We start from the raw sequence: 22,394 nt of genomic DNA, 5'->3' as shown, positions 1-22,394 counted from the left end.
AAACGCCACCTGAGAGGTCAGCACTCTCTCTCAGGGTGTTTGAGCTTGAGTTCCGGCTCAGCTCCCAGTTCCTGCTAAGGCACACTCTAGGAGGCAGAAGGGATGGCTCGACTGGCAAGGTCTTTGCCACCCGTGAGAGAAACCTGAGCTGAGCTCCAGGCTCCTGGTTTCACCTTGGTTTGTCCAACCTTGGCTGCCATAGGCATTTCGGAAACAAAATTAACAGGTGAAAGATGTGCGTGTGTGTTTTTGTTTCTCAAACTCTTTTTGTGTGTATCTGCCTTCCAAAACATAAACAAACAAGTAATAAATAAATATTTGTTTTTCAGCCCATGATTTTTGTAAAAGGTGAGTCACTATTCTTCATGTCAGTTTTTTCTTATGTACAAAATAAAATCACAATCACAATCATGCCCCTAATGTGGGAGTCAGTTCAAAATATAAACTGAGTTGCGTTTTTCATCAAATACAAAGAGTGAAGTTCTGTCACTACCTCGGAATACATGGAAATAAAGCTTATTTAGAGGAAATAACGCTAACATGAAGTCATCAGGATGGGGCTTAATCCTAAAAGACTATGGTCTTCATAGGATGAGAACATTGACCCAGACTCAAGGAGGCAGGATCAGGTGGAGACCCAGCAAGTTAATGGCCTCCTCTGAGCCAGGGAGAGAGCCTGGAACTGTCTCTCTCCACAACCAACTCTCCCAAAACCTTCCCCTCAGGTCTCCAAACTCCAGAACTACCAGAAAACCATTTCTACTGTCTCAGCTACTTAGCCTGTGCTATTTTGTGATGGCAACCAACTCTACAAATGTTACTTTCCCCGCAGCCATGAAATTCTATTTTTCAAAATGTCTGAGAGATGAGAGAAGAGTCAGCTTTGTGGCATAGCGTTAAGCCTCTCCCTGGCAATGCTGAGATCCCCTATGGGTGCCAGTTCAAGATCCAACTGCTTCACTGCCAATCTAGCTCCCTGCGACTATGACTGGGAGAGCAGTGAAGGGTGGTTCAGGTGCTCAGTTCCCTGCACCCATGTGAGAGACCCAAAAGAAGCACCAGACTCCTGGTTTCAGCCTGGCCCAGTTCCTGCCACTGTGGCCATGTGGAGAGTGAACCAGAAGGTAGAAGATTTTTCTTACATGAAAAGCATGAAGAAACATTTTATTTGTAAGTTTGCAATGAAAATAATATGTGTAAATGCAGGAACACGGATATAAGAGTTGTGTTTTATTGAGACAAATTAAAATAAATTAACCTGAAAACCAAAAAAAAAAGTATCTTGAACCTTTCAGTTGTTGCCATTTAGGGAGTGAACCAACGAAACAACAGGTGACTCTCTCTCTCTCTCTCTCTCTCTCTCTTTCTCTTTCTCTCTCTCTTTCTCTCTCTTTCTCTCTCGGGTTTTCTTTGTAACTTCTCTCTTCTGTCTCTCTCTCTGTCTCCTTTGATCTTTCCTTATAACTCTGTACTTCAAATAAATGAACCTTTTAAGAAAATGAAAATTCAGAAGATTCTCCTCCCAAAAACTAATTTCTGCGAGAAAAAAACTAATGCTGTTCAATAGAAATTATGATGAAGAAGCTGGAAACTCATGATGCAGTCAAGATGGCATATGTCTCATTTCTCTACCTTTCTTTAAGAAAGCTAATTAGAAAAGTTGAAGGAGAACAACATTTTAGAGCAATCGAGAAGATGCAGGGGCACAGGCACTGAAGGTAAAGCTTCCATCCAGGGACAAGCATTCACTAGGTGAGGGAAGAACAGGGCCAATTGTGCAGCATGCCTGGACCAGAGGCAGGAGGTCACACCTCGCCCGCTCATTGTCAGTGTTATCCATCTACCACTTAAGTAACACCCCCAGAACACTCTTCCCCTCAGCAATGCCCAAGAGGTGGCATCTCCTCACCCCCTAATGTAGTCTGACAATATGGAGCCAGTGCACCCCTCTTCCCTTCCCCCTACCTCACCGGCCCACCCACCTCCACCCCTGCCGCAGACATGTTTCTCTCCCCAGCCCCACCCTCTCGGTCCCTACCAGGGACCCACAGACCCACATGGGTCTGCAATGCCCATCCCCTCGCCTCTGTTATGAACATTTAAAAAAATAAATAAACAAGAAAACAGTTCCAGGAGAAGCAAGAAACTTGGCAAGACAATAACGACCTTGTAACAATTAGTCTACAAAACAGACTAAAGTCAGACATGTTCTTGAAGAATCTTACTGGAGTGAAGAAACCCGCTTGATATTCAGAAATTGCTTTCTCAAGCATTTTAATCATCTTATTCTATTTTGTGATATAAAATTTTCTGTTGTTCTCTTCTCACTGTTTCTGCAGAGAATATTTCCACGATCTTACATTGCAACAATTCTAAAGTAGACCAGCCTACGGACAGACATGGACAAGTTCACTGCACTCGGTCAACTAACTGTAGGTGCTGTGTCCCTGTCCGTGGGAAGCCAAGACGCTGGAGCAGCAGACAAGGTGATGCAGGGCCTCTAAACGCCTTCTTCACACTAGCAGCGACATAAGAGATGCCATTCATAGTCATGAGACAAACATTTAAACATATTTCTTGAAGTGACCTGTTTTCCTAACAAAGTTCAGGAGGTAAGAGGTATGCTCCACATAAGCCAAATGTTCAGGTTTCATAGCTGGAATTCAAGTGATTAAAAAAAAAATCACTGCTTACAAACTCATCACTAAGAATTTTAGAGATAATCACCAAAAATTAAAGATAGAATCACTCTGAACCATTCCTGGCACATGTTATTCTATTAATGATGATGAAGTGTCACAACAGTGATAAATATCTTCCAGTTTTAACGTGCAATGCCAAGAATTAATTATGCTTGAAAAATAAAAACAATCAATTATTATACAAAATAAAAAGTTTAAGTTTTATGATCTGATAGATTTGGGCTTGAATTCCAAGTATATTATTCACTAACAAATAACTTGGTGTTTCTGCAAGCCTTAATCTTATCAGCCACAAAACAGAAAATTGAGCTTGAAACATTATGACAATTTAAGAAAAGATCCTGTATATTAAAAAACATTCATAAAATTAAGTATAGCAAAGCCCAAGATGAAAAAAAATCTATGTTAACTACTACCCTAAGCTGTGCACATATTAAGTACTCAGCAAACAATGTTAATTGCCATAAACAGGATGCTTCTTTTTGAGTATGTAGTTGGCAGTGAGACAATAAAATCAAACTTAATATCATTGCATAGCTAGGCCACTACAATACGGGCAATCAATAACTGGGTATCCTTCGGGCCTCCTAGAGCACTGATTCTGACTTGAACACATATACTAGTCACCCCGGGGCTCCAGTTACAATGCACTTATGATTCAGCGGGTCTGGGATAGGGTCCAAGGCTCTGCATGTCTACCGAGCTCCTGGGCACTGCCAGTGCTGCCTTCTTGGGACCACACTGTGAGTATGAAAGCCCCAGAAGACAGAACATGCAGGCGAAGGAACTTACAGGGGAAAAGCTTTCCTTTGACAAATCTGTAAGGTAGAAAGAATTACGTCTTATTCAAACAAAATGGCAATGACTACAATTTCACATTCAGAAATCACGTTAGATGATAAGCGAAGGCTCTCAGGGTAGTTTCCACGGAAGGTCCACGTGGTCTAGCAGCTCCTGTCCTGCCACACTCCCTCAGGGTCTTTCCCTGCTTGGCTGATGCAACCACCGTATGAAAAACTGACAACGTGTGTGTCCCACCTGCCCCTTGTTGCCTTCCGGTTCGTGCTTGATCATGGGAAGGGGTGGGAAGTCTCTCCGCTTATTCTGGAGTTCCCCTGCCTCTTGGACAACTTTAGATTAGGGTATTTTCTCTATCATAATAATTCCCATCGAGCTAAGACATTTGGAGTGACATTTGAAATATTCCATAGTTATAAACCATTTGGAAAGAAATTTAGCAACAGAGCAAAAACATACATATGCAGTTGAACTTCTAGAAATCAAGCCTGAAGATAGCCATTGTGTTAGGCAGAACACACAGATAGGCATCCCTAAGATATCAACCTCCCAGTCCCCCATTCCCTATGAATTATTTATCTTACAAAAAAAGACTTTACAAGTGTCGCAAAATTTATATGCTTTGAGAAGAAAATGTTATTCTGAATGTATCAGGGGGTCTCAACATAATGCAAGGATCCCTGCAGTGGCAAGAGAGGAGGTCAGACAAGTGTAGTGTGAGAAGAACCACGCCTGTCCTGAGGTTGGAGGAAGGGACCACGTGCCCACGAGCCTGGGGTCAGCAAGGAGAGGCTGGAGAAGCTGGAGAAGCCAGGGAGGATCTCTCCCTTGGAGTCTCCTGGAAGGAATGCAGCTTTGGGGAAACCTTGCTGAGAGCCCAGTGAGAACCCCTGCAGACTTCTAACATTCCGAATGGTGGGATAAGAAAAGCGGCATTTATGGCAAGCCATTACAGCAGCAACAAGAAGCTAATTTACCTTCTACAAATATGAGGCAGCATAGGTTCACTATTGTTAAAGATTGGGGGTAGCCAAAACATCCATCAACCAGGGACTGGTTGAATAAATACAGCAGTGCATTTTTTCACCCATAAGAGATTGACTAAAATTTGTATTTTATACATGTTGACCTTTAGGACATATTTTCAAAGGGAGAAAAATGCAAAATTTCAGACACTGTATACAGTGTGCTGCCTTTTTGCAAGGGAAAGAAGGGAATAACAGATATTTTATATGAGTATAAATCATATTTATATATCTAGTAATATAAATAACATCTCATTAATAGTAAATACTTATAAATATATATCTTTATTATAAAGAGAAATGCTGTAAAGATAGGGCAGAAATAAATGAATAAAAACAATTACTTATACAGGGTGGGAAATGGTGTAAAGCAAGTAAGAATTACTTGACAATATATTCTTTTAGTGTAAATGTTTTACATATTCAACAAATGAAGCCAAATTTTAATGTAATTTAAGGTGAAACTGATATGTCTGTGTAGTTTATTTCCCCTGGTGTTTTTTCCAAAACCTTCACTATAATTCTACTCTACCACTCCTGGGATTCTGTCCCAGTGCAAAATCAGTGCCCAAGATTAAGAAACCGCTTCCTGACCAAATGTAAAACCTTTGGTTTGCCAGTGAGTTAGGACTGGCCATTGCTGCCTATTTTACTGCCCCAGATCCCCAAATCACTTTCAAATGCTGTGATCCTGGCACACGCCTTAATACAGGAAAAAATAACACACAACAGATTCCATAGGGTTGGCAATGGCGCCATCTGGTGGGCGAAAATTTATAACTATCGCTAAAATGGCAGTGCAGGACTTTTTTTTGAAGGTCGGTTCTCCAGGTCTCCCATGTGGGTGCAGCTTCCCAAGGTTTTGGGACTCCTCGACTGCTTTCACAGGCCACAAGCAGGGAGCTGCATGGGAAGCAGGGCTGCCGGGATTAGAACGGGCACCTATATGGGATCCTGGGCATGCAAGGTGAGGACTTTAGCCACTAGGCCACCATGCCGGGCTAAAGGCTACAGTTTAAAGATGCACAGAACCTGAAAAAAATCCCTATTTAACCTTCAACAGCAGGCAACAACTTTGACAAAATCTATTTCAGCCTCAGCTATAGACAAGCCAGACCCATTTCCATGGTTTTTATAGCGTGTACTATAAAATGTAGTTAGCATCAGTGAAACACACCAAACCGGTGGGGATATTGATTCACCACACTGCGTCTGATTAGCTGGGCTCCCACAGGTGGCATAACAGAAGCTTCTCTGGACCAGAAATCACTGAATAAATGCACGTTACTTGCCTCTCAACCTTCTTTGATCATTTCTGGCAAATGCATAAAGATTATTTCCTTTCTCCACTGTTACCCGAAATACAAAATTTGTCTCTTTTAAGATGACTATTTATATTATACACTCAGTTCAATGAACTAGAGAACTGGGGCAAGTGGGCAATTTGGGGATAAAAATAACTTTGGCTTTAATGTCTTAAAATAATCATCACAAAAATATCATACGGATAATTGCTCCAACTGCCCCAATGCACAGGCTGCCTGCAGACAAACTGATTCCATTCAAGGGAAATTTGCATTCACTGGTGCCCAGATTCAGGTGTGAGAGGATGGATGGAGTTTTTGTAACAGAGAAACTTACTTAGGATTAACCGGAGAGCTTTGCATTTAACTAGTAGATTCAAACATGGCTGTTAGTGGTTTTGAGGGTATGAGCATGTGGCTGAGAGAAATAGCTTAAAGTTACCAGGCTGTGGAAGAAAGATCCTGCAGGAAGAGAGGATCCAAGGAGACGAGCAGAGAGTGAAAGCTTGACAGATGGGAAAGGGTGGACACTGAACGCTTCTGCAGAGGCAGGTGGAAGGGTCTGGAAACCCACATGCAAGTTTCTCCTAGGCAGAAGCAGGGGTGAAAGGTAGCTTATCTAACATGTTGATGAATGTTGCATTTACAAGAGGGCTCCATTCAGGAATTACCATCTCTCCTCGCATCGGCCACGACCTTGGCTGCAGACTTGCTCATCACATGCACAATGTACAGGGGGCAGTTCACGGCGCTGGCGATGGTGATGGCTCTCAGCGTGGCTTCTGCCTCCACTGCTTCTGGCCGGCACAGCTCATGGCCCTCCGGGCCTGTTATTCCCAAAGCCAGCATATTCTTTGCTCCCTTAAAAAGACAGCAGGAAGATTGACTGGTGAGAAATACCACATTTTATTGTAAATGAAATGCGTTGCCAGGTTATGTTTATGTGTGAATGTGTGTGTGCCTACAGGATTGTGGAGGGTAAACACAATCTCAACATTCTGATAGCATATTGATGGTCATTTTCCAGATGCACATTTCACTATCAAGTTCTTCTGAATGAACAGATGGCAAAGTGGACAGGTGCTTGGTGCAGTGGCTGAGATGTCGCCTTGGGACATTCACACCCTGTACTGAGAGCTTGGGTTTGCATCTTAGCCCCACTCCTGATTCCAGCCTCCTGTTTATGTGTACCCTGGGAAGCAGCAGGTGATGGCTCAAGTTTGCTTGGATCCTTGCTGTCCACATGGGAAATGTGGGTGGAGTTGTGGGTTCTTGGATTCAACCTGCCCCAGCCCAGGCTGCAGCAGACATATGGGGAGTAAACCAGCTAGCAGAGATCTCTCTCCCTTTTCCGCTTTTTTCATCTCTCTGTCTTTCAAATAGAATTAAGACAGATTTAGTTAAATAAATTGAAAACAAAAGAAAATGTTTGCTGCAAGGATAGTTCTAATCAATTTCCTTGAAAAGCAATGTTCATATTTAAGACCAAAAATTGGTTCAAGACAAACACTATAGACACTTGTTGAAGTGACTCACTTCACGGTAATGCATCACAGAATTATTTTCACCATTTTAAAAAACTTAGTCATCATCTTCCTAGTTCTCCAACCCAGTCCACCAAGTGATACTGTACCAGTCCCCTCTTCAAATGTATTTATCTTTAAAAATATTAACAGGCATTAAGACTGGAAGCAGTAAAATGACTTTCCCAGTGTCAAGGCCAGGCAGTAGAAAACTTGAATTTAAAGTCTTGCCTGAGAGCAGACATTTGGCACAGCAAAGGAGACACTGCATCTCATACTGAGATGCCTCGGTTTGAGTCCCAGCTCCACTCTGAACTCCAATTTCCTGTTGATGGGGACCAGGGGAAACTGCAGGTGATGGCTCAAACATCGCCTTGATACATTGGGTCCCAGCCCCGTCCCCCAGCATGGAAGACTCAGTCTGGGGTCCAAGCTCCTGACTTTGACCTGGTCCAACCCTTGTCTGCTTTAAGTATCTGGGGCGTGAACCAGCAGCTGGAAGATCTCTTTATCTCTCTCCCCCCTCTTTCAAATAAATAAGTCAATTTAAGAATTAAGCAGTAAATAAAAATGCCACTCTTGTTGATTTTATAGCCGAGGCTCTCATCTCATTATCTATCCTTCTCTCATGCTTTCTGGCCACTGTATTTCAATCTCACTCAAGTTAATGGGAGCTGAGCCTTGGGGGAACACCAACAGCCCGTAAAGGATAAGGGACAACTTTGCAAATCCTGCAGCTGGTGTCCCCTTTGGGTATTAACAGTGGAAGTACATGAGAAATCAACATCATTTGTTCCTCCAGAGCACATTTGAATTCTCAGTATTTGAAAAGCTGTGGCTTAAAAATCTCCCCAATTACCTGGTGTGATGGCCTAGTGGCTAAAGTCATCACCTTCTAATCCCAGCAGCCCCACTTCCCATCCAGCTCCCTGCTTGTGGCCTGGGAAAGCAGTCGAGGACGGCCCAAAGCCTTGGGACCCTGCACCCATGTGGGAGACCTGGAAGAAGCTCCTGGCTCCTGGCTTTGCATCAGCGCAACTCCTGCAGTTGCGGTCACTTGGGGAGTGAATCAGCAGATGGAAGATCTTCCTCTCTGTCTCTCTGTCTATATATATATGACTTTGCAATAAAAATAAATAAATCTTTTTAAAAAATCTCTCTAATCAGACCACAGGCGTGATGTCCACACTGTGTTCTGCTCAGGAAGCCAAATACAGAGCAGTGCTGCGCACAAGGAAAGCATTCAGGGCTTGTGAGACACACGGGTTTGTCGTCCAGCTCAGAGAGCTGGTTTGCAAAGGGGAAATCCTCCTGCCAGGGCACATAATGCACCTGAGGAAACTTAAGAGCAGCGACCAAGTTCACCGAAAGCAACCCTGGGTGGACCGTGGAAAAACTGTGTCTGGCTTTCTGTTCTCACAATACAGTGTGTCCATCGTCTTCTTAAACCACAGCTGTTTTCATTTTGCAGAAGGGTTAGGTCACAGATGCTTACTTCTGCAATTTCTAAAGGACCTATTTATTTGTTTATTTGAAAGAGTTACAGAAAGAGAGGGAGACACCAAAAGAGAGAGAATCTTCCATCCAATGGCTCACTGCCTGCATGGCCACAACAAACAGGACTGAGACAGGCTAAAGCCAAGAGCTTTATCTGGGTCTCCCATGTGGATACAGGACCTCAGATACTTGGGCCACCTGCTTTCCCCAGGCATATTAGCAGGCTGTTGAATGAGAAGCGGAACAGCCAGGATACGAACGGGTGCTCATGTGGGATGCCGGAATCGCAGCTATGCCACATTCCTTACCTCAGCGATTAAGTCTCCGTTTTCGGCGTGGACCTGAGCAATCGCTCCGATTTCCTTGCACCGAGAGAAGGCTGCATACAGCTCCACGTCGTTCACCATGTACAGATCCTTATAGGCCATAAACATCTTGAAAGAGTTAACACCTTTCTCTTCCGTTAAGACCTTCATTTCCTCCTTCACCTAAGATGGTATAACAACACATCACTCTTAAATTTTAATGTCAGCATTCTCCACTATCTTGAATTTGGAAGAGAACTAAGATCAGAAAACCAGTTCAGTTCCAGAAAAATGCAGTTAAGGTCTTGATTCTTCCCCAGCATATATATACTCAGTTTGATGGTAAGTGTCACTAACCTGAGGCTTTGAAAAAATCAAGAACGTCATTGCTTTCCTGAAAGTGCTTCAATTCTCTAACTGGAAATAAAAGTAGCTGCATTCCCTATTGGAGGAATTTATTCCAGAAAGTGAAAATGAAGCCATGTGGCAGGAACAGAAGCAATCTTACATCTAAAAGAAAGCAAAGCTAATACAAGGTACAGGGTATGGCTCAAGTCTGAAAACCACAGGATGGTTATTAGAGGCAGGAAGTAGAAGACATAAAAGGAGAGAAAGGCATTTGGTGTGGTGTTTGGGACACCCCTGTGTCCCACTGGAGCATCTGGGTTTGATTTCTGGCTCTGCTTCTTACACAGGAAGCAGCAGCGAGGGGTTCAGTGGCCAGATCCCTGCTAACCCATGTTGACACCTAGACTGAATTCCAGGCTCCGAGTTTTGCCTGCCACGGTCTTGGCTATTGCAGCCTTCGGAGAGTGAGGTGGTGGATGGATCTCTTTGTCTTTCTCCTTTTCAAATAATAATTATAATATGACAACGTAGATTACCCCTGGCCCACGTAAGAAATTCAAAGAAATCTACAGTTTGGCGTAGAGCCAGCACAGCCATGTAACCTGGGGAGTGAGTGCTGGCTGCTCCCAAGACCCTGGAGCAGAAAAGCATCTCAGAGTCCTTCAGGTAACCAACAGTGAGGGCCAGGTTGAGATTAAAATCAATTCAGAAATCACCTTTGCAAGACAGCCTCACAAAGAGTTCACAAAGCAAACAAAAGAAGGTTTGAACAAATAAAACTGCCTAAACAATACATATATAATAAGCACAGGATAATTAATCTTGGCCTAAAGTAAGAGGATGGAAGGGAGAAAGAAAGGACAGATACAGAAGAGCTCAGGCGCATCACTTAGAATAGCCGTTTTGGGGAATATCTAACCATAGCTGTGGGCTAAGTACCTGGCTATTTGAATGATGCATTTTGGATAAAGGTTCATTACTTGGCTTATATCAACTTCATGACTATGCTTACAATTTGAAAGTTGGGGTGAGAACATGTGACTCATGTCACCATGCCAAACCCTTAATGGCATTTTGGAATTAAGTCCAATGTGCAACAATATTACCTAAACTCCCAAAACGTTTCCTAAGCACACACACATTTAAATGGGGGAAAAGTCAACATATTTTGATATCTCCCAAAACGATTCTTTTCCTCTGAATCAGGTTATTATTTCTGACATGCCTACATAATTCCTGGATGCAGAAGGCTGAGAGAGTTCTAGAATGAATGGCTACCAGGGGTAACATCAGCAAAACAATGTGGGAAGAGTCCAGCGACAAGAGACAGTTGGCAAGGAAAGGGCTTTTCCTCTTTTCCACCCTCTCAAGAAGGGTAGAAGTGGGAATGGAGGCATTGCGCTAGAAGGTTCCAGAGATATCAAAATTGAGGGAAAGGGAAATGAATACTTTTTAAATTATACTAAGGGGTAGGCATTTGGCGTGTCCCTGGTTAGACACCTGACTCCATTCACTCTTCTGGCTTCCTGCTAACGTAAATGTTGAAAGACAGGGGAGATGGCTGAGGCACTGGGTCCCTTTCTCTGCTCTGGGAGACCTGGAGTATGTCCCCAGGGTCAGCTGTCACCAGCATTTGGAAAGTGAACAACTGGAAGCACTCTGCCTCTCAAATAAATTCATTTTAAAAATCACATTTAAAGCATCTGCAATTCATAGATTAAACGTCAAAAGGGATGTTGTGAATACACATAGACGATTCATTATCACATGATTTTCTTTTGATAGGACTCAAATGTAAAAGGAGCCAAAGCACGTGCAATGAAAACTCTTCCCTGCATGGGTGACCTCCAGCCACTTTTGGGGCAACCAAAGTCACAGGTTTCTTGTGTTCCATATCACGATTTTGTGCAGAGCAAGGAACAGGGCAAGAAATGAAATAACCTGGAACTCCAGGGCCTCACCTGGTCACTCCACCATGTCACCGCCACATGGAGGCTGTAGTCACAGCACACTTTGGGGTCAGCCCAGCTGCGCCAGGTCTCGAAGGCCTCGATGAGGGAGCCCCCTTTCGGAGGAATGGCAAAATCGATGATCATGGTGGTGCCTCCTGCCAGAGCAGCCTGAAATCACAAGAGGGTCAACACATGGCTGTCCATGATCTGGTGAAGCAAGTCCTCAGACACCTTGAGTATCGTGCATTTGCACGCCTTTGGGCAGATGCCAAGGGTCCAGACATAGCACAAACGTGTTTCCTATTTAAAAGACCCAGAGCGACATGGATAGATTCTGCATAAAGTTTGAAGCATAAAAACTGCTGGTCTTTTTGCCACAAAATCATAGCAGCGTTTCTGACAGATAAATATAGCTTTGGGGACAAAACCGTGTTATAGTGGTTAAGACACTGCTTGGATGCCTTCATCTCATGTTGGAGTGACTGAGTTCCAGTACCAGCTGCACTACTGACTGCAGCTTCGTGCTAATGCACACCTGGGAGGCTGCAGGTCAGGCTTAGTGTCCCTAGAATCTACACAAGGGACTCAGACTGAATTCTAGACTCCTGCCACTGCCTTTTGAAGGCACATGGACAGTAAACCAGTAGGTAGAACACACTCTGGCTGCATTCAGAATGAAAATAAATGTTACAAATGGCTTTCTAAAAATACTTTTATTTATTTGAAAAGCAGATTATAGTTAGAGGGATGGACAAACAGCAAGAAGGAGAGAGGGAGAGAGAACTTGATCTACCGTGAACTGGTCCCTTCTCAAATAGCTGCAATGGCCTGAGCTGATCCAAAGCCAGGAGCTAGGAGCTTCTTCCAAGACTCCCACATGTGTGCAGGAACCCAAGCCCTTGGGCTGTCCTCTGCAGTTTTTCCCAGGCCATCAGCAGAGTGCTGGATCAGATCAAAGCAGTCAGAATTTCAACTGATGCCCATATTGGGGCACCAGCCTCGCAGTGAATGGTACTACCGGCTACACTATAATGTCAGCCCCAACTTTCATCTTCTTAGAATGCTGTGTAAGTCCTTATATTCCATCTTAACCCTCAATCTATCTCCTACCTAGGCACATCACATTGCATTATATCACATATTCTTTAGAAACTATTTCTGAGGGCAGGGGCTCTTGGGGCTGCAGAGTCCAGGACACGGAACCCAGTTCAGCCCTGCTTAACTCTGGTCTCCCAAGCACTTCCTGAACAGCCTGAGTGCCTCTGACTCCCCTGCAAAGTAAGAACAATGAGTGCATCAGAACTACAGGCTTCTCTGGAGGAGTCAGCTAAGCTGATGGACACACTGTGCTTGACACCAGGAAACTCACAGCAGATGCTCTGGGAGCTTCATCTCAGGATGCCTCCATAGCCCAGGTGACCCAGTTCAGCTTCCCAGTGTTTGCCCTTTCTTTCCACTGTCTTATCCCAAAGCCGGCTCCGAGGAAGCAGTGCCACCAGCCTCCTTCCCAAGCCCCTTCAAACACCCCCTGAGCCTTCCCTACAAAGCTCCCCAGTCTCACCAAATACCCCATACCATACTTGGTAGACCACGGTTGTTCTGCTTTCCTTTTCTGGCTTATTTTGTCTTAAGTTACTTGGCCCTACTCCAATTTTCTTTTTGTTCTTTAAAATCACATTTTGTCAAAAAAAACCACGTACTTGGTTTCCACTTTTAAATAGCATGGCCTTATTCATAGCAAAATAATGCATACTTGCATTTCCTTAAAAATACCTCATGTTGTGATGACAATACCAGAAAAAAATTTCTCAGGCTCTGTATTGTTCTTTGAATATAGATGAACCTTGTCTCCTTGTTTCTTCAAGAGCCTTCCCCGTACAACACAGACATCCCTGAGGATGAAGAGCACTTTTCCAACAGAAACTCTGTTAATTAAAGTGGTAGAAGAAAACTAGAAAATCAAGCCTTAAAACACCCACTTGACCCTGATAGAAAAAGTCTGTGCGAGAGTTTGTGACCGTGTCTGTATAAATAAAGGGGACAGTCTTCTTGCATTGTCCCTTATGATCATGAAATTATAGTGGTCCATCTTTTCTCTTTAACCAACTCCACACGCCCTTCTTGAGCTCCTAACTGCAGCAAGGCTCCTGCCTCCTGGCTTCAGACCGGCTCAGCTCCGGTCACTGCAGCCACTTGGGGAGTGAATCAATGGATGGAAGATCTTGCTCTCTGTCTGTCCTCCTCTCTGTATATCTGACGTTCCAATAAAAGTAAATAAATATTTTCTAAAAAGAAGTGGAGCAGCTGGAACTGAATTGATGCCCATATAGGATGCTGGTGTCATAGGTGGTGGCTTTACTTGCCATGCTATAATTCTAGCCCTGAATTGTTCACTATAAATGGCTGAATTATATTTTATGTGAATTACATATTCTAAAATTGTTAGCTCGGATAGCCCCATTACATATTGTGGTCTCAGAGTATTTATAGCCTAAAGGGAGAAACACATAAATATGAGCAAATAATTATAATAAAATACCTAATTTGTGAAAACAGCAAGTTTTGTAATAAATGGTAGTATAGAAAATGTTACAGAGAGGTAAAAGCTACTACTCTCCCTAGAAAAGACCCAGAGAAAAAGACAACTGAGGTTTACAAAGGGGGAAGATCAACTCGGAGATCACAGAAACCTGGGGTCAAGTCAGAATTAGGCCATACATGTGGTTGTTGCTAGTGAGTAACTCAGGCGGGGTACTTCTAAGGAGACAGAAACTGTTCCGATGTTTTTGCTTGTTTAGTCATCTCAACAGTTCTATTAGTAGTTATTATTACTAACCCATTTTAGAGTGGAGGAAGCTGAACCCAGAGCCTTTAAATGATTTGGCTAAACTCTCACAGCTTGCAAGAGACTAAGGTAGGACAGAGTCCCTGGACCTCTAGGGGTACATAATACCAGAGGAGGCTCTGAGAAACAGGATGGGTGGAGAAGAGTCAGAAATTCATCAGAATGGAGCAAAGGGCAGGAATAAGGTGACTGGAGGTTATAGGAAGTGGTGGTTCCCAGTACAGTAAGATGCAGAAAGGGAGGTGGCTAACTCCAGTGGACTGGGGTGATGGAGATGGCTTATGAGTGAAGAGAGGAGAGCGCCACCTGGTGTTTTAGGAGGAGTGTGAGTTAGGTGTGGACTTCTGGCAGTCAGCGTCAGGCACAGACGTGTTCACTTGGTGGTGTCTGTAAATGAGAAGAAATGAAGACCCAGAGGTGAAGAACAGGCATGGACAACAGAGAGATGTGGAAGTGACTTTGTGAGGGATGCCAGATGGCAGAGGCTAAGGACAAAAAAGCAGGACACACAAAGGACAGTAACATGCTCTGGGACACAAGGCACTCAAGACAAAATAGGACTGGGCCAAGACAAAACTGCCACAAGAGCTATTTCTGGGTAGCAATTCTCAAACGTTGCTTCAGTTTGCCTTTATTTAAATTTTATTTTCAACATTTGCTAAACTTTCAATTGTAAAACCCAGTGTTGGAAGAATAAAGTGCATGATTATGACAGACCTACATCTACACACAGGATGAAACAGGTTGGGGCTGTTGGGGACCTTTTGACCAGATTGAAGATGGGATGGCGAAAGAACCACCCTTCTCAACATAAGGAAGGTGGGAATTCCTGTGGCTATACTTTGAAACTTAAAAGGTTTCTGTGGAAGGATGGATCACAAATGCTCTGGGAGAGAGGTGCGGGGAGAGCAGAGGAAGCAGGAGGAGGAGAGAGGGAAGGGGAGAAGAAGGAGGAGAAGAGCAGCCACTTTCCTTTCTTCCTCCTCTTTCTTCCTCCTCCTCCCTCTCCTCACCCCCAGCCTGGCAGTGAATCCAGAGGAACTATAGAGAATGCAGGAGAACCAAGGGGCTAAAGGTCTTTCAGACTGTGATGTGAAACCCAACACATTCTGTTATTTATCTCTTATCTCTGCCCACTTACACTTGTCAGTTAACCAAATGGAATGCAGTCACCTTCCTAAGTCTTGGCTCATACATCAGTTCGCTCATCTCCTAATTAGTTCAATTGTTCTGCCTTGAAAACCTTTCAATTTATCTAAAACCCTGTGGGGAGGGAGGAGGCTCAGGGGAGCCTAGAGTGTCTCCCTTGCAATGGAGCATCAATCAAGGTAAACGCTGACCCTTACTAGGTCATAATGTTCTATAACCAGAGATTTTATTTAAGAACATATTCAGTTGTGAACCATCATTGAAAGTATCCAGAAGTATTTTCTTCCTTTTTATGATGCCACTGAGTTTTCATTTCTAAGTGCATCCTGAACCAAGTGAGTTCATGCCACTAAAGACCAGCATGGATGTGCTCCACCAAAGCAAAATGACATGGAAACACACCAGTTCCTATGCACCTTCTGGAGCAAAGCTCAAGGCTGAAATTCTTGCCTTCTCAGAGTCATTACAACTTATGACAGCAAACTCCAACATCTCAACTGGCGTCCTAAATCCAGATGCAACTTCAGCTTTGGAAAGAGATCCTGCACCTTCTCTGTCCACACCCAGCTTCCTGCCTCTTCTGGCTGCCAACACACTTGGCATCATAACCTATCCAGCCATGCACACTAGCGACCTAAGTGCCAACCTTCCAACTCACCCACAAGCCCAGGTAACTGCCTCCTGCCAACTCCAGGGGGCTCCATTTCCTGTACTTCACCTGCCCTACCCTGTAACACCCTTGTCTTCACAGTGGAGTAGAGAAAGGAGGGGAAGGGTGGAAGAAAAGAAGCAGGCTGCAAAGCTGTGTTGTGAGCAGCTGGAAGTCGATCCCCATGGCAACCATCAGGAAACAATGCACTCCGAACTCCAAAGAAGGAGGCAAACTTGCCACATACCTGTCCAGCTGTCCCTGCACATTCCAATCTTTCCTTGACTTTCCTTTGCTCTTAACAGGAAAAAAGAAATCACACAGATCCCACAAAGTGGAGACAGTGATGCTGGAAAGAACGAGCTGCTTCAGAGAGGACACGTGATCAGGTGTTCCAGTGACGTTTAAGGACATAGGAAAACACTCACGGATGTGGCTGTCTAGAAACAGTATGGTCAATCAGGTTAGAAGAACAAAAAATTGTTTCTATGTCTCTCCCCTAGCCACCAAAGAGAAATGTCAGAAAAGAGTGGAAGCAAAATACTAAAAGTATGGCTGATAGAAAGTATTTTTTAAAATACTTCTGTGATTTTGTTTCAACTAATGTGCAATGTCTGATTACAATGCCTGAGTAATTATTAAGGGCTGGATAATGAGCATGTACTGTTTTGGGAACCAAGTTGTTCATCTAATCAAGGCCTCACTTCAGGGGAAGTGACTTCCCTGAAATCGCGTGGTGAATCCCCACAGTCCTGCTGCCCAGCTAGAAGCTCTGGCAAGCCACAGAAGAGATTTGATTTGCCAGCAAGGTCTCTGAAGCACTGGGCTTCCCGATGGGAGAAAGCGCTATAAATACCCCCGCAAACACACGCTTAATCATATGCCTCATAAGGAATCACCTAGATGACCTCTAACCACAAAGTTCAGAGCAAAGCATCATTCCATTTCTTAAGGAATCTGTGAACTTTATGGCTTTCCCAAAAGAGAAGGAACAGTGTTCTGTGTGTTTTCCTAATTATTAAAAAGATGAATCTTCTACCAGCTTCGGACTCCACTGGATTTTTAATGCAAATCCACCTACTCCAAGCTGCCCATATGTCTGAATATAAATATATGTATATTTGAAAGCAGGCCAAACTCTTGTACTTCGCTCTTTTATCACAGTATGTAATAAAAACAAAGTCATCATTTCTTCAGTTTACTGAATTCACAATCTCTATTGAATAAACTAGTCCATTGTACTTTCTTGTGTATATTGAATTACTAAAGGACTGCTGTATATATGCTATGGAACAACAAAATAAAATATGATTTAGAGTGGAACATTGTTTCCATTAGTTACATCAGATAGAAAGCTTTTACCTGTAATTAGGTAAATCAATTATAGGCTTTAAACCAATCTCTGACATGAATTAGATTTACCAAATATGTAACCTTTAGTTGACCTATATTTAATTTTTAAAATTGGATCCCATCACCATCTAGTAATCGATTAACAGATTACCACAAACAATAACCTTTCTGTTTGTCAGATATTATAAATGATCAGCCTGGCAGATACAAAAAGCAAATAGCTATTGGTGGAACCTTTTGGAGTCCGTCTAGTGAAAGCAGGATAGATCACCTTTACGCTATAGGTTTCTGTACTCGTATCCCTTTATGTACCCTTGAAGATGATGCGATTATAAGTGCAGATGCAAATGCCTTACAAGTCTAATACCTTCCGTTTGTATTCACTTTGTGAGCCTTACCAGCTTCCGGCCTTAGGAAAGTAAAAAGCTACTGTATTGTCTAAGGGTTGCTCTGCTTTCCTTTAGAGACGAGCCGTCACACAGTCCCATGCAACGCATGCAGCATCCTCATCCGTCACCTGCAGCCTGACAAATCTCAGCATTCGACTAATTTTCAAAGGAATCACAGTCTATTGATGGGGCAGGCTGAACTGAATTGGAAGAACTACTCAGCTGCTTATTAGCTGTGCAGCCTCAGACAGGTAGCTCATGTTTCAATTTTTACTATTGTAAAGAGCAGATAATGGCACCTGAGATTGCTGGAAGATAATGCACTATTGAGTACAGTGTTGGAAGTACTGTACTGAGCACACTACAGCAAGTGTTGGATAGATAAATATTGCTCCACAATATATATAAGATCCAATAAGATGTTCTCTAGGCTCAGTGGAGAATACAACCAGTATTTACAAAGGGATTCTTTGTCTATTTCCTCAAATCAGAGACCCACTGCTATAGCCCAGAATACTAGCAAAAAGGCAAAATAATTCCACTGTGTGCCCTCCTTCCAGAACTCAGGCAAACATTTGCATGCTCCTGTGGGCTCCTGTTTACCCACCTGGCTCCCTTCCATGGAACTTCATCTTTGTCTGGGGGTGGATGCTGTTAGTTCCTGGATTCAACCAACCAGCTTTACAGCGAACTCTAACAACTTGCCCCCATGTGAACATTGTTTAACTTTTAAACATGAATTTGGGACTTGCTCAACCCTTAACTTTAATATCCTGATCGTTTCCACTTTAGAACCGAAGTTCATGCAGAAAATGTTTTTGTGGAATGTTCTGATGACCTTTCTGGACAGCTGCTTAGAAAAATAGCTGGTGGATAAATCCTTTTCAGAGACGGACAAGAGACCATAACAGACTCTAAAAATTTTGCTTCTCATGGTGGGAGGGTTTGGGGAGGGGTGGGGAGAACCCAAGTACCTACGAAACTGTGTCACATAATACAATGTAATTAATGAATTAAAAATAAAAAAAAGAGGCAAAAAAAATTTTTGCTTCTCAGTTAGGAATTGTAAATTTCTCCCTGTTAGAAAATCCCAGAATGGGGCCAGTGCATTGGCTCAACTGGCCAGCATACCATATGGACGCTGGTTCGTGTCCCGGCTGCTCCACTTCCCATTCAGCTCTCTGCTTGTGGCCGGAAAAGCAGTAGAGAATGACCCAAAGTTTTGGGACTCTGTTCCCACATGGGAGATCTGGAAGAGTCTCCTGGCTCCTGGCTGCCAGCTTCAGATTGGCTCAGCACCAACCATTGTGGACACTTGCAGAGTGAACCGGCAGATGGAAGATCTTCCTCTCGGTTTCTCCTCTCTGTAAATGTGCTTTTTTGATATAAAAAAAAAATCTTTAAAAAGAGAAAAAAATCTCAGGATGACCGAGGAATGAATAAAAGACCAAGAATCTAGGACCTCTGGGTGCACACGAGAAACGTTGAGAAAGGGCAGAAGGTGCCCCCCCACCGCATTCCAACCCCTCCCTGATGAGAGAGAGAGAGAGAGAGAGAGAGAGAGAGAGAGAGAGAGAGAGAGAAGTAGTTTCTCAGTGGTTGCAGAAAGAATGATCCTAGGGGCCTGACAGCAGAAAACAGCAGCCCGCAGGTGCAAAGAGTGGGGTAGGACAGCGGCCCTGCCATCCACACAGCACCGCGTTTAAAAAGACAGCTCTGCGGTAACAAAAATGCTTGCACCACAACTGAAAATAGAAGTTTGAGAATTTTATCAAGGCACACACATGCCGTCACATACATATACACAACACGATCACAGTTGTGCAAAAAAAGGCATTTAAAAGCATCAGAACAAGGCACCAAGACACAATCTGTTGAAAGGGAGAGTATCATCTCAGTAGCGCTTTTCTGCTTTCTATGTTCCTGCTGGTTTCCCAATTTTCTAGTAGCCAGAGAGAGAGAGAGAGAGAGAGAGAGAAGGGAGATTTAAAAGTGTAAAATTCAGTTTATGAAATTTCAGAACAAGTTACTTTGTAGCAAAAGGCAAAAATAATCAGTTTGTCAATTTCCAAAGCAACTAATGAATGGCCTGTCCTACCAAATACCTGATGATAAAGGGGTTTAAGTAACTAGCATCAAGTTCCCCAAATGTTGTTTAGGGCACATCTTCCTCTGTGGACCAAGTTCATCTGTGTCTTTGCTTTCTGTTGCAGGTCTGGGGATGGCGCGTACACACACACACACACACACCCCAGCGATCTAACCTTGGGTCAAAGTGGTAACAAGCGGAAGAATGCTCTTCGCCCGAGGCTTTGATTGGGCGCACCACTGGGGGTGGGGGGAAGTGGGCAGCTCAGATGTGGGGTGCCAGGGGTTGTACCTTGGTGCCCTGGTGGAAATCGTCCACAGATTGGGAGCCCATGAAGGGGAACTGCATGTGCGTGTGCGTGTCGATGCCCCCGGGCAGAACGAGTTTTCCAGTGGCGTCGAGGACCCGCAGCCCCGCGGGCGCACCTCCCGCCGGCAGCAGGTCGTGCCCGAGCGCCCGCACCACGCCGTCCTCCACCAGCACGTCTGCCACCTGCGAGGCGTCGTCGTTGACCACGCGGCCGCCGCGGATCAGAAGTCGCCTGGGAGCCGCCATGGCGAGGAGTGCGCGGCGGGTCGCCCTGCCTGGAGGACCCCGCGCAAAAGGGAGTCTCCACGCTCGGGCCTCTTCTGAAAAACCCCCGCAAACCCGCAGCCCGGGGCAGAACTCGGGCGCCTTTAAAACACAGTCAGGTGCCGGCTCCGCCCCCGGCGAGGGCAGGAGGTCTGCACTAGCCGGTCACAGGCGGAGTTTCGGTGTCCTCCCAGCTTGGTGAGCCAGTGGAAGCAGGAAAGGTCTTGGGAGGTTGTTTTTTGTTGTTGTTGTTTGGAATCCCGGTCCTCGTAGTCCACTTCACCTGCTCTAGAGAAGAGTGTGCCTGCATCGAGAGCGGGAGAAAGGGACAGAGGGGACCCCAACATCGGACACAACAGCGAGGAAAATGCACCCTAGTCAGGCCAGAGCCGCTGGGCTTGGATTTCTGTGTAGACCGGTATCTGCAAGACGCTGATGAAGAGTGCGTGGGCAGTGTCGTGTGTGCCAAGACCAGCCACCTTGGGTGAACATCCCGTCTTTGTGGGCCAGCACTTTGCAGGCAGCCCTGCGCTGCATTCCTCACCAGCTGCAGAGCCAGCTCAGAGCTAGTGCACGAAGCGGCCTGGGAGCTCAGCTTCCAGAGCTCCTGAAGCCTCCACGTCTAGCAGCGTCTTCGCTGGATGGCTTCTTGCTTAAGCTGCTTTAATTGGGGTCCTTTGCCACTTCCAACAACAGTCAGCAGACAAGGACAGGGAAGAGATATTCGCCCGGATCACACATGATCTGGAAGTTGGCGTTTTCTGTAGTGAACTGCCGAGTTTTCTGAAGCGTTAGATTATCGTTAACCTCAGAATGATGAAAATTAGAAAGCGTTTGATGTAGAGTCCCACAGACTTGGCTGTCAAGGCTGGAACAGGAAACCCTAGAAGGTTATGTAGACTGGCAAGGAACTTTGTGTAAAGGTGAAAGGGATAATTATACACATAATGAAAGCCCTGCCGGTGGTACAAGTGCACAGTACCCAAGGAGAAGAAATCGGGTGTCAGTGCTGTCGGGACAGCCTCTCTGAAATGGCCCAGATGACGCATTTCAAAGCTTTCCTTATCTTGGACACTTTGTCTTATGACATTCCCTGCAACATAACACAAACGCCCCATATGCAATTAAACTTTTATTCAATTAAAGGCTTCTCCAGTGTCACCTGGGACAAGGGGAAACGGCTCATGGAGATTTCAGGAGAGAGCAGAGGAGAGAGGGGAGAGTAAGATGAGAGGAATGCCGGCTTGGCGGAGTCCTCCTGGCTGTGCTGTCCGTGGACACTCACTAGCCTGCAGGGGGCGCTGCTGAGCCAACTACTCAGCAGGGAAAGCTTGGCTTCAGGCACAGCACTTCTTTTCTAAGCCCTCTTCAATCTCCAGACCCTGCGTCCTCCATAAGCAAAAACCAAGTATTATGGGGCATAGTGTCGGTGCTTGGAAGAAGGCAGGAAGCACAACTTCTCTTGCTTTGTATTTTCCTTGCTGGAGAAGCAATCAGTTTGCGTGACTAATATATCAAGATGTATCAGAAAATGCCCTTCCTCAGCGGAGTGATTTCCAGAGAGAATTTTATAGGAGGATCCCAGATATTGGGATACTTAACCTGTAGAAGCTGCACCTGCTTTGGAGGACAGGTGAGAGTGATTTGGTAGCAAGAGCTTCCCAGCTGTGCCTGATGGTCCACGGGGATAGAAAAGCCAGAGGATCAAGCAAGATGACTTCTTGTATTGAGTTATTCAAGTGTTCAATAATCAGAATGAGCCCCAAATCAGTCATCGGCTTTCTTGGAAGGGCCAAATCCACCTTCTCTATTCTCCCAGCCCATCGCCAAGCACACTACAGCTTTTTGGTGGTGGTGGGGAGAGGGGATAGGAGAGGTTTTCGGGCTTTGTTT

At 44.6% G+C, this 22,394-nt stretch overlaps 1 protein-coding gene across 1 annotated transcript in view; it reads right to left on the bottom strand.

Annotated features, from left to right (window-relative positions):
* Positions 1-20,505, bottom strand: part of DPYS (dihydropyrimidinase) — a 71,373-nt gene extending 50,868 nt beyond the window's left edge. The window contains exons 1-4 of the mRNA XM_004580811.4: positions 20,220-20,505; positions 11,464-11,622; positions 9,158-9,337; positions 6,501-6,690 (exon numbers count right to left, since the gene is read on the bottom strand). Of these exons, the coding sequence (XP_004580868.2) occupies positions 6,501-6,690; positions 9,158-9,337; positions 11,464-11,622; positions 20,220-20,483 (793 nt within the window). The 5' untranslated portion in view covers positions 20,484-20,505. The remainder of the gene's footprint in view (positions 1-6,500; positions 6,691-9,157; positions 9,338-11,463; positions 11,623-20,219) is intronic.
* Between the last annotated feature and the right edge of the window lie 1,889 nt (positions 20,506-22,394).

This window comes from Ochotona princeps, chromosome 9, assembly GCF_030435755.1.
Source record: "Ochotona princeps isolate mOchPri1 chromosome 9, mOchPri1.hap1, whole genome shotgun sequence".
In the NCBI taxonomy this organism is placed as follows: domain Eukaryota; kingdom Metazoa; phylum Chordata; class Mammalia; order Lagomorpha; family Ochotonidae; genus Ochotona; species Ochotona princeps.
Note: the sequence above shows the minus strand (reverse complement) of the source record. Positions and strands in the feature narration are given on the sequence as shown.